At 50.0% G+C, this 18,202-nt stretch overlaps 1 protein-coding gene; it reads right to left on the reverse strand.

The window, feature by feature from the left end:
* Positions 1–15,835: 15,835 nt before the first annotated feature.
* Positions 15,836–18,198, reverse strand: CHC_T00007574001 (hypothetical protein). XM_005711231.1 is given in 2 exon segments: positions 15,836–17,730; positions 17,731–18,198. 1 exon segment carries the CDS (start codon positions 18,196–18,198, stop codon positions 17,731–17,733), a length of 468 nt encoding a protein of 155 aa, XP_005711288.1. The 3' UTR covers positions 15,836–17,730.
* Between the last annotated feature and the right edge of the window lie 4 nt (positions 18,199–18,202).

Below are 18,202 nucleotides of genomic sequence, written 5' to 3' on the forward strand. Positions count from 1 at the left end.
GCTGATTGGGGAGGGAATGAGGGAGGGGAGGATGCACACGATCCACGAGAAACGACAGTATCAATACGATACCTCTCGTACTCGATGCCCCACACTCCTCGCACACCATGCCCATTCAGGGCACAGAAATTTCAAATTACTCCCAAACGGATAGGGTTGCCCTCAGAAATGCTATATGCAAGCGCAAAAGTTTACACATTTGGCCACTAAATTTAGCCAAACAGATAGGTGTGCTCTTAGGATGACCTCACTGCGCCTTGCCCAAAATTGCAAAAAGCAGACAGTTGTCCTCCGGTAATTGGATCTACTATCTCTTAATCAAGCTGCGCTTGGGGGGAGGTGGTGATTCAGAGATGATCCCCACCGCGCCTGTAACACGATACTTCTATCATATTCAGGGTCACCCCAATTAAGCTATAAGTCTGTCGTAGAAATGCATTTGACTCAAAGAAGCAAGCTACTGCACGCGTCTGTTCCACAATTGGCGGCAACTTTTGCTCGTCACTTGCCCGCTCTCCATAACATGTAGGCTCCTGTTTGGGAATTATCAACTTGGCAAGTACACCACGCTTTCAATTCCTGTTATAGACTCTGGAAGCGAATACGATGATGCCATCGCGGCATATTTCATGCTTTCTGTATCTGCTGCTGCTGTCACTGGCGCTATGGTCGCTCGGCAGCACAGAGAGCGTCCGCGATCCGGAGGGAAGTTCGGAGGATCAAGAATGAGAAAGGCAATGAACAGAGATCCCCACCGCCATCGTTTTGAAAGGCAAACAAATGAAGACTGGTTTTTGTCGCAGGATAGTGCAGGCAGCAGGTCTCTCTTCACGGCAGAAGAGTTTCGTGGCACGCATCGCGTTTCCATGGACATATACGAGCGCTTTCGCGCGGTGCTGCCCGAGGTTGATCCATGGTTTGCACAGAAGGCTGACGCAGTGGGCAAGCAGGGAGCGTTTACGGATCAGAAGCTCATCGCAGCCCTGCGCATGCTGGCAAGCGGCAACAGCGCGAAAAGCGAAATATCGCTTATGAGGTTGGCGGAATCCACTCTTCTGGAAAACGTAAAACGGATTTCTGCCGCAATTGTAAAGGATTTTGGAAAAGAGTATCTGCGCCTTCCAACTACGGACGAAAGTATAAAAATAGAAGCAGAGGATGCTGCGATGGGGTTTCCAAGCGCTATAGGTTGCGTCGATTGTGCAAGCTGGACTTGGGACGCATGTCCTGTTGCTTGGCAGGGACGACACAAGGGCAAGGAACGCAAAAACCTCAATCGTATGGAAGTAGTGTGCGACGGTTATCTTCGTATTTGGCACGTGAATTTTGGAGCACCCGGGCGAAAAACGACATTCAGATAAAGAACGCCTCCCCATTGTTTAACAATTTAAGATGCGGAAAGTAGCCGCAGACAGGCCTTGAAACAGACGATGGCGGATTTAAATTGAAATGGTACTACTTCCTCGCTGATAGTATTTATCCTAGGTTCCGATTTTTCGTGTCCACGATTCCACGACCACGATAAAAGAAAGAGAAGATGTTCGCCAAGCAGCAAGAGGGAGCTCGCAACGCTGTCGAAAGGGGTTTTAGAGTTTTATTCAAGCGGTGGTAAATACTGTACCGACCAAGTCGGCTGTGGCGAAAAAGTGATATGAACAATATAGTTTTGGCATGTGTCGCGATTCATAATATAGTAGTGGAGGAACGCCGAGAGAAATACAAAGGTACGAAAAAGGCCCGCTTGCCCGAGGATGAGACTCGCCTGCCTACGGAAGTCCACCAGAATTGGAGGCCGACAGACCGCGCCGAGGCAGCGGCTTACTGGCGCGAGTTTCTAGATAGCTGTGAAGACGTAGGCAAACACCTGCAGCTGAAGAAAGCAATTGCGAATCACATCTGGAAGGCGAGAGAGGAAGTCTGCCATGGGAGCGATGGGGACGATTTTACATGCGAAGAAGACTATTTCGGAGGCAACGACTCTACTGCAGGCGATGATGAGAATGGTAGTGATGGTGAGATTTTCTCGCTATCACCATCACGGCCATTTCAATCATCTTGTGTTCCACTCGTGCATGCCCCTTTCTCATTCGTAGTTTTACTGAAAACTCCAAGTCTCTATTCCCTATTTCGGTGAGATGGCTGATGAGATGGCAGTGCACACTAGAAAAAAGTTAATCAATTTGCAGTACAACGGCACAAAACGACCGCGGTACCCCCTCACCGCAAACCCCGCTTTGCAGGCCGACTCACCCTCCCTCCAACGCACAACACAAATGCTGTCTCCACCTCCACACTCCACCGCTTACATTTCCCGACAGCTGCCACACCATCGACCCCTACCGCATCGCAAAACCGCTTCCCCGCAAAACGCTCCCAACAGACATGCTTAGAAAGCGCAGTCGGTCCGACCGCCCGCCTCCCAACCAAGAAAAGCCCAACGAGCCGTCTTCTTTGAACGCCACCCCCTCCACGGCCGTCCCTCCGAACCCTCCCCCAAGCTCATCCGCTTCGAGACGGGCAACACCGAGACGGGTTCCACCAACACGGGCGTCCTGCGCGTCCGGCCGCTCTCCGGATCCTCATCCACGCTGCTTCTCTAGTCCGTCCCGGGTCTCATGACGTCAGCCGACTTCTGCATTTTTGCCCGCCCCTCCGCCGACGCTACTCTCTACTTCGACCCCCTGCGCCTCTCGACGGAGCACAATCGCTACGACTTCGTCATGCACCTGCGATCCCCGAACGACGCCGTAAACTTCTCCCGCGTCTTCCAGGGGAAGCTCTTCCTGCCCGGCCGGGGGCAGAAGGCCTGCGCCATCAGGGAGGTGACGTCCATCGAATTTGACACCGGGGAGAGTTTCCAAACCGTGCCATGCTTCCAGAAACCACTGCGGAAGCACGCCCGGCGTGCGCCGTGTGTTTGGATAAGCTGGATGAGCGCGCAGCGGCCCTCGTCACGACGTTTTGTAATCACACCATGCAGGCAGCCTGTCTGGCTAAGTGGGACTTCAACCGCTCTCCGGTCTGTCGCGATACGCACGAGCTCACGCCCGAGGCGTCAACATGCATGAATTGTAACCATAGGGAGGATTTATGGATGTTCGTCGTGTGCGAGTATGTGGGGTGCGGCGTGTATACGAGAAAGCACGTGCACCAGGGTCGAGCGCAATGGCGCCAAGGCTATAGGGTGGTACGAGTTGGCTAACGAGGAGCACGACGACGTCAATGCGATGGCGAACCTCGGCGATATGCTCGCCAGAGGTGCAAAAGGAGTCGAGCGTAACGCGGTGCGAGCTATGGAGCTGTACGAGCGCGCTATCGAGGATCATTACAACGTCTATGCGATGAACAGCCTCGGTCTTTTGCTCGAAAAAGGTGCGAAAGGAGTAGAGGGATGTGTGGAGCGCAAGGGTGCCCGACTGCGATACGGGCAGCTGCACTGTGCATATTTAGTGCGACCGAAGTGAAAAGGATGGAGGATGGAATTGGGGTGGAAGAGGAGCAACAGAGGTCAAGGGAGGCGGGAGAAGTGGAGATCAAGCAAGGATAGATCTATGTGACCCTCTTGTTAGGTGGGGAAGAAGTGCAAGACGAGACGGGCAGGATCAAGCCGGTTGAGTTGACAATAACGGCGATGTGAGCCCCACAACAAACCAAGCTTGATGCTCGACTCCAGTACACAAGCGAGTATGTGCATGAAGTGATTGTACGGTTATGTGGTGGGGCAAATGGTGTACAGGGGGTGTTCGAGTGGGATGTCCAGTCCAACGAGCTTCTTTTTAGCTGGAGCGGTAGGGGCTGACGTAACATCAATAACTTCTTCCTCGTCATTCAACTCTTTTGGAGCAGATGGACTAAGGCTTGCGAAAAGGCGAGAGAACAATTCTTCTTGTTGAGCAGCAGGTCAACTTCCTTGAACAGACAGTAAAGTTTTCATCTTGTCAAAGTGAAGCTGCTTTTCATTTAAAGAAAGCTCGCGGCTTGGCAAAGATGTCTTTTGCTCCTGTACATCAGCGTATACGTCCGAGAATCTCGCACTCGACGCCGCAACGGCCTGTGGACTACTTACTGCACAATCTTCGACCTCAACCGCTTTCTTTTTCCTGATGGAGCATCGCGCCGGGCTTTCTTGGCCGACCTGGTTCCCTCTGGCCTGGCCCTCTGAACTTGCGTATTCTTTGCCGAGCTCGGGGTTGCACATGGAGTGTCAGCAGCACTAGAACGAGCTCTTACACCGACCTCTGCGATTCCGTCAGCCTCGTTGTGAGGCTGGGAGCCTAATCCACAGTCCTCCTCATCGACAGTCCCGTGCTCCTCATAAAGGCCCCCTGCATTAAGAATCAAGCTGTCTACTGCTCTGAGATGGTCGTAGCAATTCTTGTAAGGGAATGAATCCCCGATTCTGTAGTTCGGCGTTTGTATTATTGCGTAAATCTGTGAGGTAGCCATGGCAGTGGTACTGCAACGCTTAACTTTGTCGTTTTACATACAAGTTGCGACTCGCAGTAGATCCTCTTTCGTGTCAGATCCACATTCTCAAGTCTTTCCATTATCGTAGCAAACTGGACGCAAGCAGCTTTAACTTTCTCCCGTTGCTTTTGAGCAGTTTGTGCGGAGCGGCCGGTCCAGTGCCGGGTGTCCATAGGGCAACCTGTTCTCTCAGCTGTACATGCGTGCGTTGGCCTGGCGCGCACAAATTTCGCATGGATGCGGGGTCCATACGCTGCTGCAGTCATGCATGATCCTCTAGCGGCGTCCTCGGACATTGCGCTCTCCGCAACGCCCAGGTCAAGATTCTCCTCGTCTGACCACCCGAAACACTTTTCCCTTTATCCTCACTCTTACTGCCGAGTCATCAGTCTTTGTAACCACCTCAGCCATTGCCTGCAATTCTCAGAAGACGAGAAGGAGGGAGAAGATTGGAAATGTCCACGAGCGAAGGCTGCACAACACTCCCGTTTGCGTCCCACACTACTGATTGGACTTCAGTCAAACCAGCCACAAAGCCATTTGGAAGAGCTTTGGTAGAGCTGTAAGCACATGAAATTCAGATGTGTTCTGTACCGTTACTATAGAACGAAGCTCGCCCAAACGGCGCTTTGGACAAAATCTCGATCAAATAATTTTGGTTTGGAAAAGAATCCTGCCCAAATTCTAAACTTTAGGACAAATGCTAGCGCGGTGGGGTTCAAAATCTCTTCCATCGGTCTAAACTTTAGTAGTTGGAATTTTAGGACTGAAATTTTGTTGGCGGTGGGGTCACCCTTAGTGGTTGGAATTTCAGGATAGAAATTTTGTTGGCGGTGGGCCAGGAACGGTTATTGGATTTGCGTGTGACAGTCCGGTCGAGTACGACTATAGAAGGGCTTCAGATAATACTCACAACTTTACTCACAACTTTCTTCTCGCAAACTCGTTCATAATTTTTCACAACTAAAATTTCGATACAGAATTCTGCAACGGTCATGAGCAAATTCCTTACACCAATTGCAGATTTCTCTCCAGGCGTAAACCCTGAACTATCAGAAATTGGAGCGTAGCTTACTCGAAATGCTCAGGAGATAGAGCAGCAACAAACCACAACTGCATTGAGACTGTAAGCAGCATGTTTGAAACAGACCCGACAGGTGCAGTGTCTTGCAATAACACTGTCTATTGTAAAGAGTAAAGGGGGGGGGGGTGCGCTAAATGTCGGACAAAAACCTCAATATTAAAAGGAAAAAGTACTTGTAATTGTCAAGCAATCGCCATTTTTTATGTTTTGCGACGGGAACACTCTCAGCCGGTCGTCTATAGGGACTTGGCGAAAACAAGCATGGACTGACAAGATAGGCACATCATAAGGCCTTTGGCCATGAGGTGGCGAAATCCATTTCGTCCAATAAGAACGCTCCGGACCACCGCCGTCCATACTTGGACGGCTGGCATTGGGCGACGAATGTAGTCGGACTAAAAGGGAGAATTTTGTATGCGCACCGTCGTAGATTTAACTATTAATTAGTAATCTACACTCGACGGAGGCGCGGTATCGCGCCCACCAGTCTCGGACTGGATGACATAAAGTTGTGTGACCGGGGCTGCAGCTCGCCCACTCACACCGGAGAGGGACACACTCTCGATCACGTTTATTGCTCACCTCGTTCATGGTAGCATCGCGGTGAGGAACGATCTCACTGCGCCCTTAAGACCACCACCGACCCGCGCTTCCCTCCTTCCTCCTTCACTGCACCCTCTCTCCGCGCCCCACCACCGCTACTACGAGGTGCAGATGCAACCGATATGAGTGTCTGCGGACCACGGTACGTCCCAGCTCGTGGTATCGGTGTACTACTTCTCTACAGATATTGGGCTTCTTCTGCTTTCCTATCTCGCGCCTGGTGCTCCGACGCAAGACCGTGGCCGTGCATTGCGCTTCGTTACTCAACTTCAGAGTATGCGCCGCCGCACTTTCGCTCGGCGCTGCTTTCGTTCGTGCTACACTCTCTCAAGATCATCTCAAGCTCAAGTTGGAAATCAAGTTTGGAAATCTAGTCAAGTCTAGTCAAGTCCAGTCAAGTCTAGTCAAGTCTGCTTTCTTTCTCTTCGGCGACTACATTTATATTTGCCAACATCGGTGAAGGTTGTGGAAACTATTCATCACAGTCAATTCTGACAACAAACATTGGAGATCATTTTGCGCACTTCGGCGCATCTCTTCCCCGAAAGTTTCGCATCAGTTCTGATTCGCAATTCATCACACCCCTCGTTCTCAAAACTACTTTTGTCAACTTTTGGTCAACAATTTATTCAGTTTGTTTGTCTTTGTTTTCTTTTTAGTGGTGCTGTTCTAACCTGAAGGTTTGCCAAGTCCGGTTTGAATTTGGCTCCCCTCATTTTACCCACTACTGTTACCACTTCTGTGCAACTTTCGGTCAACTCGCCGTCATGTCAAGTAATTGTGAAGGCGGTGACTCCCTGAGCAAAGTACCAAAGCTCAAAGTCCCGTCTGACTTCATCCAGTGGCGCATGAAGATGAAGGCCTATCTTCAGCGCTACGACCCACTTCTCGTTGGACTGCAACCAAGGCCCACTGGCCGTGGTGCATCTTCAAGTACTGCAATCGACGACTGGATAATGCGATCGGCCCGTGCAAAAGGCAATATCATTCTTTGCCTTGGTGACGCCGTCGCGTCCCAAACACGCCTGTTTGTGGACGACGATGACAAGACCGCCTCCGATCTGTGGAAAGAACTTGAGCGTATTTTTACTATGTCAAACGCTCAAGTGGTGCAAAACATCAAACAAAAGTCGGACACCTTAATCTTCAAAGACAATGGCAACTGCGACAAGCATTTTGCTTCGTTCTTAACTACCGTTGGGGAGCTAGCTACATATGACGCTGAGCTCTCTGAGTCCGAGAAAACTTCCAAGTTAATCTGCTCTCTGCCATCCTCGTTTGCGCCTCTTGCTATGGTATCTAGTCTACAGAACCTCAATTTCGACAAGGTTGTCAATACTGTACAAGACGAGATCGCACATCGATCTAATCCTCACAACATGCAGCAGTCCAGTAACAACATCACTTCTCAACCTAAGGACAATTTCGCGGAAAGAGGCAGTCGTGATTGAAGAGGTAGAGGTCGCGGAAGAGGTCGCAGAGGTGGACGACATAGATGTAGTATAACACCCCCGCACGGAGAGGGGTGTATACTCTGCTCGACGTAGACCCCGTACGAGGGGCGAGAAGACGGGGAGAACACACAGCTAACGGGACAGGGAAGCGGGCCCTGGTAGCGTGGTAGAGCGGGACGGTCCCGGACGAGTGTACGCGCGGGCCGATCTACGCCTCGACGCCCCGGAGCAGCGCTGGGTAACGTACCAGCCCTGACGGGTGGAGGCGGATCTAGGCTCGCTCGCGTACGCGGCTGTCTCCTACCCGCTTTGTCCCGGTTAACGCGCGCGAAGGCGGATCGCACTCGTTAGTTAAGCTGGAAGACGGACCTAGGCGGTAGGTCGTGGACAGGTCCGTGCTTGTCCCTCTCACCGCCGCCGGTCCGCTCGCGTATTTAATATACCAAGTAATCCTAACTTATTACAGTACAGTACGGGCTGTACTGTAGTGCTACTGTGGTCAGCACGGAGCGTCCCGTGCTGTCTGTACACGTGTTGTACACGTATAGTACACGTGGGTATGCGCGCTTCCCATACGTGTGGTACAAGTGTACACGTGCGTGCGCGCGCCCCTGTACATGTGGGGTACATGCCAGGTACACGTGTGCGCGCGTGCGGCTCATATTGATCTAATCTAAATCTAATCGTGAATCGCCGTTATGCCACAATAGACAAAGAGGAACCTTCGGAGGTCGAGTGGACAAGCGCACTTGTAACTACTGCAAACGTCCGGGTCACTTCTACAATAACTGTTGGGACCGATTAAGGGAAGAGGGGGCTGGAAATGGACAAGCGCCTCAAGGACGTCCCTCATCGCGTCTCAATCGAAATGTGCAAATCGGCACGCTACTTCCGGAGGCTCTCCCTCCTCGTGGTAATATCCGCAACAACGCTGACTCCCCCACTCGCGGTTGGGGAGCTAGCAACCACCACCGAAACCAAAGAGCCCCTCGCCCTTCGACTCGCTTCGCTCAGGCGGACGACGAAGTCCCAAGAGGATTCATGGTGCAACTACAAGACAACGACTTCGATTTCCGAAGTCAAATTGCTGAAGTGTCTAGAACGAAGAGGTCCTGCGCGCACATTGACTCTGGTGCTACGCATCATTTCTTCCATTCACGAAAATCTTTCATCAACTACTCACGTATTTCACAAACTGTCATGTCTGCATCTGGTATATCAAGACTAGTTGGCCAAGGAGAGGTGTCAATCCCTCTTGGCGGTGGCATGGTCATCGAAGCTTACCATGCTCCTCACTTCTCTTCCAATATTCTCTCAGTCGGGCTCCTAAGTTCTAACTTCATTGTTGCGTTTACCGACGACATCCGTCCACACAACGCATGCTTCCTAATGGAGAAAGGAACTTGGAAGATTTTGTGGGAAACCCAGAAGAAGAATGGATTACACACTCTCGACATGAACAATTCAAAATCAAACATGTCTTTGACAACAGTCGCTATGAACGTCAACAAGAATCCTGCCCTGGAGTGGCATGGGAAGACTGGCCACCTTGGCATTAACCGCTACATTAAGCTTTCTCATGCAGTCGAATCTGTTCCGTTCTTTGAAAAATCCATCCTTCAGCAACTCGATTGCGTCCCTTGCTTAAAAGGGAAAGCTCATCGTGCTCCTTTGTCTAAAAGTGGATTCATCACAAAACAGCCACTGGAGTTGATTCACATTGACATTTCAGGTCCTGTGACTCCAAGTGTCGCTGGGAACTCCTACACACTTGCAATACTGGACGACTACACCGGCAACTCTGATGTCTCCATGCTCATGACAAAGAATGAGACATATAGACATCTCGAATGGTACCGCAACCGCTCACAGACTGAGTTTAACGATCAGCTTCGGCTTCAGAACATTAAGCTGGATCGGGCTGGGGAGAACAAAGGGGAAGATGTCAAGGAGTTCAGTCACCATTACGGCATCAAGCTTGACTACTCTCTTGCCTACGCTTCTGAAAGCAACGGATCTGCAGAACGACTTATCCAAGAACACTGGGTAAGAACAAGAGTGCTTCTCTTTGCGAGTGACCTACTGCTCAAGCTATGGGGAGAGGCCATAAATCATGGCAACTAGCTCCGCAATCGCGCCCCCTCTGAGCGCATCAAGGGTAACATTCCCATCCTGGCTTGGAACCCCAATACTCGGATGGACTTCACAGTGGTTCCGGAGTTTGGGCAGAAAGGACATGCGTTCATCTATAGACCGAAAACCACTCGCCAGAAGAAGCTTCTCCCTCGCACCGTGTTTGGACACTTTGCGGGTATGGAAAGTGAAGTCACTCTATTTCGCATCTTCGTTCCGTCCACGCAGAAGATAATCATCTCGCGTGCACAAGACTTCCATCATGGCAAATCGGAGCATCTACCGAGTATGTCGGCATTGATGGATGGTATCTCCCGTGAAATGCAACTCGATGCCTTCGGACAACCAACATTTCCAGACGAAGAGCGGGCTCCCGATATTGAAGGCGAATACGATGGGGAAGAGCAGTTGATATCTGTACTCACTTCAGCCTTAACGAATCACCCTACAGTGTTTGAGTCGAAGAAAACCATGCGCGACCCGCTTCTTCCGCGTTCTTTCTCACACGCCTGTGAAGACCCAAACTGGGCTGCCGCCATTGACAGAGAGTTCGATGCTCTTGTCGAACGTCGGACATGGATACTTATCCCTCGGACTGTAGATATGCATCCAGTCCCATTCACTTGGGTATTCAGACTCAAGCCGCTTGACGACGTCGGGAACGTCCTTCACAAAGCTCGGTGCTGTGTACGTGGTGATCAGCAGAAGCCATTCACTGACTACGATCCAGACAACACCTACGCTCCAGTGCCCACGCACGATACGCTTCGCATCTTGCTGGCGTTCGCAAGTAGTCACAACCTGGAGCTTGAAGGCGCAGACATTTCTAATGCCTATCTCTACGGCAAACTTGACATTCCAATTATTATGGAACAGCCCACGGATTCAAGTCGGCTCAAAGGATGCCTGGTCATGTTGCCGAAGTACATGGTTCCATGTATGGAACCAAACACGCCGGAAAGATATGGGGTTCTCTACTGGAGACTTGTCTGAACTCTTGGAAGTTCAACACCTCGCGATACGACCCTCGCCTCTGCTTCTTCCGCAAAAGGCAACGAGTTTGTCATTGTCGCTACTGTAGTCAATGACATAGCATTTGCCTCCAATAGCACGCACTTGATGTCATGGTTCAAGGAAAGATTGTCGGCTCAGTTCAACGTTAAGTTGTTCGGTACACTTTCTTCCTTTATTGGATGGCAGATCTCCAAAGAACCCGACCACATCAAGGTCCATCAGACGCGTTATGCTGAGTCACTCCTACTGACTCACGGACTTGATCAAGCCAACTCGGTCTGGACTTCTCTGCCTTTGAATGCGGACCTGCTCCCTGCACATCCAGGTGAACACTTGCTGTCGCAAAAGGAGCACTCTCAGTACCGCCGAATCATCGGTGGTCTCAACTACTTGGCAGTTTGCACCCGTCCAGACCTTTCATTCCCGATACCTGTCTTAGCCCGCCACTTACATGCCCCCACCCTTCGACACATGTCGTACTTGAAACGCGTCTTGCGATACGTATCTGGTACATTGGACTATGGACTACACTTCCGACGCAACATCAACTTCAACCCAGACTCTATTGTTGCTTGCGTTGATGCCGATTGGGGAGGATGCAAAGACAGAAGGAGGTCAACAACTGGATTCATTATCGCCATCAACGAAGCACCAGTTTATTGGAGAAGCAAACGTCAAACAGTCATCTCCTTGTCCTCCGCTGAAGCCGAGTACATTGATTTCTCCTCTTGCACTAAGGAATTATCATGGCTTCGAAAGCTGTTCTGGGAATTCGCTCATGCATCGCAATGGAATGATAAGGAAGCGTTTGTCGCAAGTAATGTCATGTTTGACAGTACTGCAGCTCAATCTCTCGCTACGAATTCTCAAGTCTCTGCAAAGAACAAGCACATCGACTTAAAGATTCACCATGTCTGTGAACTTATTGAGAATTCTGTGGTTCAGCTGACTCATGTGAGCTCTGAGAATCAACCTGCAGATTTATTGACACAGATAATGTCACCTCAAACATTAGGTCAAATGGTTGACCTAATTCGTCTTGAAAAGTTTTAAGGTACTGAAAGCGCTACTCTAAGGGACGGTACACACTCAAACTAATCGTTATGTTTCAATATCCACTACGTTTTACGTCTAACAGTTTCTTTGTTTTGCGTTGTTTTTATTTTCTACCAGATGTGTGTGATACCGTCCTGCTTGATTTACCTTCTTCGTTTTTCCTGCAAAGGTTTTGGGGGTTTATTGGTGTTCTTGTTAAAGGAGTACTCGCTACGTTGTGGTCACGTCGAGGAAAAAGTTTTGTGTGCAATGTGCCCTGTGTTATGTGGGAAGTGTGCGAAATACCGTGTCGCTTTTTCAACTGCAGAAGTTGTACTGCGTGAGTGGGCATACAAAACAAATTGGTCGATGAACAAAGGTGTTGTTAAGTCTTTGATCTATGTTCGACAAAGCTACAGGAAGATGGTGCAAGGGTTTGGAAGTAGTTTTACATCAAAAAATTTGTGATGTGGTTCAGTTGAACGGAAGATGTCTTCCGAAGGACGGTGCCAAGATAGGCATAGCATGAGGCCTTTGGCCATGAGGTGGCGAAATCCATTTCGTCCAATAAGAACGCTCCGGACCCCCCGCCGTCCATACTTGGACGGCTGGCATTGGGCGACGAATGTAGTCGGACTAAAAGGGAGAATTTTGTATGCGCACCGTCGTAGATTTAACTATTAATTAGTAATCTACACTCGACGGCGGCGCGGTATCGCGCCCACCAGTCTCGGACTGGATGACATAAAGTTGTGTGACCGGGGGCAGCTCGCCCCCTCACACCGGAGAGGGACACACTCTCGATCACGTTTATTGCTCACCTCGTTCACGGACAAAGACGAGGAGTGAGATTGAGGGAGGGTCATAACTTGCCCGAGTTTGCCCGGGTTTGCTTGCCCGGAGCCATGATTTGCACTACTATTGGCTACTGGGAGTTAATATATGATTTGAAACTAAGTACGACCCTACACTGCAAGCTCAAGTTATGTCAGTGTGTAATGACAAATGTCAATCATATATTGGCTACTTTTGTAAGTTTGTAACTTTCGAATTTGGACGCTGTGCTCCGGTGGACGCAGTGCTTGCCCCTTGCCGAAAACATCCTCAACTCCCCCTTTGCAAAAATCTATGCACCTGCCATCTCGCAAAGGCAACTCAACTCTACGAAGCACCTCTCTGCCTACTACTTTCCTGAAAATGGCTTCCACACCTCAATGCCACGTGCGCCGTTCTCCGCGCCTCTGGCGCATCTCTCTTTCCCCACCATTCGGAAGACGGGGGCCACCAACGCAAAGTCTCTCACTATTGCTTCCTCGTCTGCAGCGGGCGTTTCTGACCAAATATTATCCCCCCTCCATACGGTATGTACGACTGAATTCTTTGTCGTTAAAAATTCTGTTGGCTCTGACAAAGGTCCATCCCCGTCGGAGATCTAAGGGCTTTGTGAATTTTCGGGGTCGAGGATAGTTTGAAATAGCTTGGTGAAATGAAAGGAGGGAGAATAGAGCTGCGGTTGCGGTTAGTGCGGTCGTAGCAGTGATGATTCTATTGCCGTGCATTGCGTAGGAGTGATTAGATTGAGAAGAAAGGAGGGGAGGCAAACGGCGATACTGGGCAGTGGTTGTAGATCCGTTTTTTGACCAAACAGCGCCGGCGATAGATCCGCTATCCCGCGGAGTAGTAAGGAGAGAAGTAGGGGGTGAGATTTATCCCGGTGATCTGGGATCACCCGCAATGGCCACGTTCTGGGTCGGAAGCGAGCGACGCTGCAGCGTCTCGCGTCCATGTCGACGCGTCCCTCGGGCGAAGTTGTTTGACGCTGCAGCATGTCACGTCCCTGTCGATGCGTCCTCGGAGCGAATTTGTAGAACCCACAGTGTCCTCCCCGTTGTGTTCTGGCAATTTATGGCGCTGTATGCCTCTGTAAGTCAGCACCGTCGCTCTGGGACACCTGTCCACTACTAACGTAAGGGGAAGGCGTGTACTTACATTAATAAATTAATAAATGACCGGCAAACTCGGGCAAGCAAAGCAAACCCGGGCAAGTTAAGACACACCCTGAAGCGCGCGGACACTTTTGCACCCCAACCGCGCACAAAGATCGGACATCGAAGCAAATTAAAAAAAAATAGAAAGTATCCTGTTTTGTATTTTTGGGTTGTTACACTCTTATACGTAGCAAGCTGTGAGCAATCGATTGAGATATTTTTTCTTTAATTTCAACCACGTCGTTCTGAGATACGGCGCACTGTCTGGCGCCGTTGCGCGCGGCGGTGCACCTTGGCCCGTGTCGGAGATATTTTTCAAAATATTTTGCATGTCCGATCTTTTTGTCACTGTCCGACAATTGCAGCACCCCCCTTTAGCGGCTACACTTCACAATAGACAGTGCTGCATGGCTACACTGTAGCCATGCAAAGCATATCAGCAACGGAGAGCTGATGAGGAAATCAAAGCCTCTTTGTGTAAGAGAGGAGGTTCGGACACCAGATACAATCAGTATTGCCCATGTAGAGACACCCTTGCTTGCTTGCACAGCCTGCCGATATTCAACTCGAATGCATGCTTGTACTCGGGGGTGAATATCGCCAGGTTGTGACGGCGAAGTATTTTGTTGGAGAGTTCGTCAAATTCTGGTCAGCACTGCCCAAGACAATCACAACTGGAAGTGAAAGGCTCCTTGAGGCCCACGTACATACTTCCAAGAAGGACAAGGTCCTCCGTTTCCATTCCAAACCGATCAGTCTCTGCCAGTTAGCCTCTGAATTGTTATTTGATGAAACTGCATCGAAGATTTAAATCGCAAATACAATGCAGTGCCTTGAGAACAAGACACTGATTTTCAGGTTTTGAGCAGCAGTAGTTTTTGCATAACGCCACACCAGATATTGACTAGTTTTTGAAAAGGCAGTGTACGGGGAAACAAGTTGAGCAATGAGGACTCATTCTGTCTTCTAGCATTACACCCAACACCGGCAGCCTTGAAAGACTTGATTCTTATCAACTTTATTCTTATTCGAAATAATGTCTTGCCAAGGGCCGTCATGTAATTGTTCAAGGTAATTCGGACCATTTAATTCAGGACGCACAACGAAATGATCGTAGAATCGGAATGAACGGTTTCTCAAGAATTTACCCAACGACTAGATCTGTTCTTCTAAATCTATGTTACTAGTGCTTTTGGAATCAGAACCAATCAAATGCAACTTCAATGGGCCACTGCATTGTGTAAATTTTCACAGGTTAAGGAAATGAAAGCGGTCGGTTTACCGGCATACATGCTCTAAAATTGTAGGTAGATGGAGTTGCACTCAATTTTAAGTGTTATTATGAAGATACGAAACAGTTTGACCCAGTGTTTGACGGAATTGAAAAGAGACTTGGGAGACATTAGTGAAGCGGGAAATGGAGAAAACAGTTGAATTGAGCACAAAGGGGCTTTCGAATAAGTACATGTGGGGGCTGCTGTCGATAGCGTCATCGAAGTGGGCACCGACTCTTAAAAGTGGCAAACAGTGGGCGTAGAGAGCGATTTTGCTGGGGCAATCAGTGTAGATGCACGGAATCGCTCGCTCCTGCCACTTCATCGCATACTACGCATTTGCGGATGAGGAGTATCCTTTCCGCGGCGCAGGATTTCAGAAGAGAAAACAGTTGCCTATTCCACGCCTCCATATGCACCTACATTGTCCAAAAATGATGAGCTTACGCAAAGGAGATGAAGGTCCAATGTGTGCATCCGCAAATTCTGCGATCTGCTACGAAATATGAGGATCTTCTTCAAAGAACGAGGGAGGTGTGTTCAGTAACACAGAATAACTTGCAATGGAAAGTATATGCTTAAGAAACCCTCGCTGGAGTCACCCTGTGAAGTTCGGTCTAGAAGAATCAGGACCAAGATGTCATTTGTTGTGATTTGAAGGGGCTTTAAAGCGTTGAGTCAAGGTTGAGGTTTCAAATATTTTGAAGGGTGACAAACTAACGCAGTGACAGCAACAGGCTTATCTACCATAAGAAGAATGTGAATGTGAAAGACCTGGATTATTCGTTGTTATTGGCTTCTCGAAGATTTAGGCCGACGTATGACCAGAACATCGTCTTTTTATAAACGCAACTGAATCAACAAGCCAGAGTTCATATCTCGGAGAGTTAAATTGTCGCTTGCTACGGTATCCTGACATGGCTCAAGACTGGAATCTATTAAGGCACGTAGGCACTCTCTACGAAATCGAGACCGCGGCGTTGCTGGCACAGATAACTTCAGGGGGTAGACACAAAACTTGATCTGGCTCTCTTTTGCTAGAGCCCCAGTGTCTCAATACAAGCCCATGACTGAAGGTCGAGGTCCCATGACGCTGAGGACTTGTCCCCTATTGCATATTTCTACAGAGTCTAAGCTTCATGCCCCGTGTGGCATGGCAATAGCCATTACAAATTGATCTCTCGTGAGAATAATAATTGTTCTGTGGACTCTTTCCACCTACAGTAGAGTTCTTTCCACCTAGTATACAAACCTTCTCTATGACCTGGACGTTCTCTTCGCTGCTGGACAGCAGCCACCGAGAATGCCGCGAGTAAATTACCTCCAGGGGGTTCTGCAGGGTTGTTCAGAATTCAATCGTCCCAGGCCTAAACGTCCTTCACCATAGGAACTTGGCATGCTCACGAGCTCGTATGGATCCACCACCGTTCTAGAATTTCCCAAACAAGCGTCCCCCAGCACGCAACTTCCCCCTCCTCCGCAGATTCCTCAATAACGAAATCGCGCTGCGATATGAGCAACAGCTACAATCCCTGACCAAGTTAGAGCTTCGCAGGCTATATAACAGCGAACCAGATTTCCCGACGATCCCATCCATCATCTCCCAGCTCCCCTGACAAGCAATTCTCTGGAACAAATTTCTTTCAACATGGCTCGTCTGTACATTGCGGCCCTCGTCTTCGGCTTGATTCTTCTCCATGTTTCGGCTATTTCCACGGACTCCATGTCTACATCAGTTCGTCACGGCGGTGATGACGACGATGACGACGACCATCGCCCGAGGAAGTTTGTTCTCCGCTGCTCGCGCGAGTCCGGCGGGCCGATCTTCAAGCGCTGCACCGGGTGTTTGGGCCAGTGCCGCTCGAACTTCGGTACGAGGACGGTTGTCGTGATCAAGAAGCGTGGTGGTGACGACGATGACGACGACGACGACGATGACGACGATGACGATGATGACAGCTATCGCATGCTCATCAGGACTGGAAGCAGTGACGACGACGACGACGACAAGGATGATGATGATGACGATGAGGGCGGGGTGGCAAAGACCAGGGTCGTGATGAAGTGCACCAGCAGGGCTTGCCGCAGGTGCAACCAGGGCTGCCTTGGTAAGTTCGGAAAGAGAGTACTCGTCACTCGCAAGGTTCCCGGAGGAAGCGGTGGTGATGACGACGACGACGACGACGACGACGACGACGACCATGATGATGATGATTCTGATGATGATTCTGACGATGATGACGACGATAAAGATGATGATGACGATGATGATGGCCATTACTAGAGTGTCATATCTGTTCCTTGGGTTTATCCTCATCAGTATTCAGGGTAATCCTAAAGAGCTGATGCACAAGTAGTATCCTCGTAAAGAGCAAATAGATCCTTTGAACCGATGTGCGCCCCATTCGTGTAACACGCGATTGTTCTATAGCTAGTCTTGACTTAGCAGGCTGGCTATTCTCACCAAGAACTTAGATCGCAACGGTAGGAGCGAAGGAGTGAGAGATGTTGCGCTGTCTGGAATCGCATCATTCTGTTAAGCACAGAACGTAGGCGGAAGTCATACACGGGGATCTATGCTTGCAATGATTTTCAACATGAAGGTGTGTCTGCGAACCAACTTTACCTCCCTCGCGTAGCCTCAATCTAGACATCGGACTTGGCCGTAATCGTTGATATCATGCGTTGTGAACTGGAGAGGCCGTATGCCATGGAGTCGGCACGGGATGCCCGAAGGCTGGAACCGCTCCAGGCGGAAAAGACTTAGCTTTGCTCTTGTCGCGAGATAGGACATTCTGAACAGCACCGACGATGTAGTCGTCGGTTGCGGGGAATTTCGAGCGTCGGTCTGCGCGACGCGACACGCGCGGTGTGCTCCCCACACACATCCGTGGCGAGGGCACCTGCCAGATGGTCTCCCATGTGGCGTACGTGGTGGGCACAACAGGAACCGGAAGGGCAACGGGTAGGGTCCAGATGTCGTGGCACCCAAACTCTGTGGGGAAGAACTGAAAAACTGCAGTGGAAACAAGGCCCAAAAACTGAATACTGTATCCCGCCCACCTCGCCCCAACAGGACTTCGACAACCTACCTTTACCTTCTCCTCCGCCCCTTCTCCTCTCAGGCATGGAAACCGGCGATCCATGTCC

This window comes from Chondrus crispus, genomic scaffold (assembly GCF_000350225.1).
Source record: "Chondrus crispus Stackhouse genomic scaffold, scaffold_79, whole genome shotgun sequence".
Taxonomy (NCBI): Eukaryota; Rhodophyta; class Florideophyceae; order Gigartinales; family Gigartinaceae; genus Chondrus; species Chondrus crispus.

Coding starts and splice junctions, on each gene's coding strand:
- CHC_T00007574001 (XM_005711231.1), bottom strand. CDS start 18,198: ATGGATCGCCGGTTTCCATGCCTGAGAGGAGAAGGGGCGGAGGAGAAG.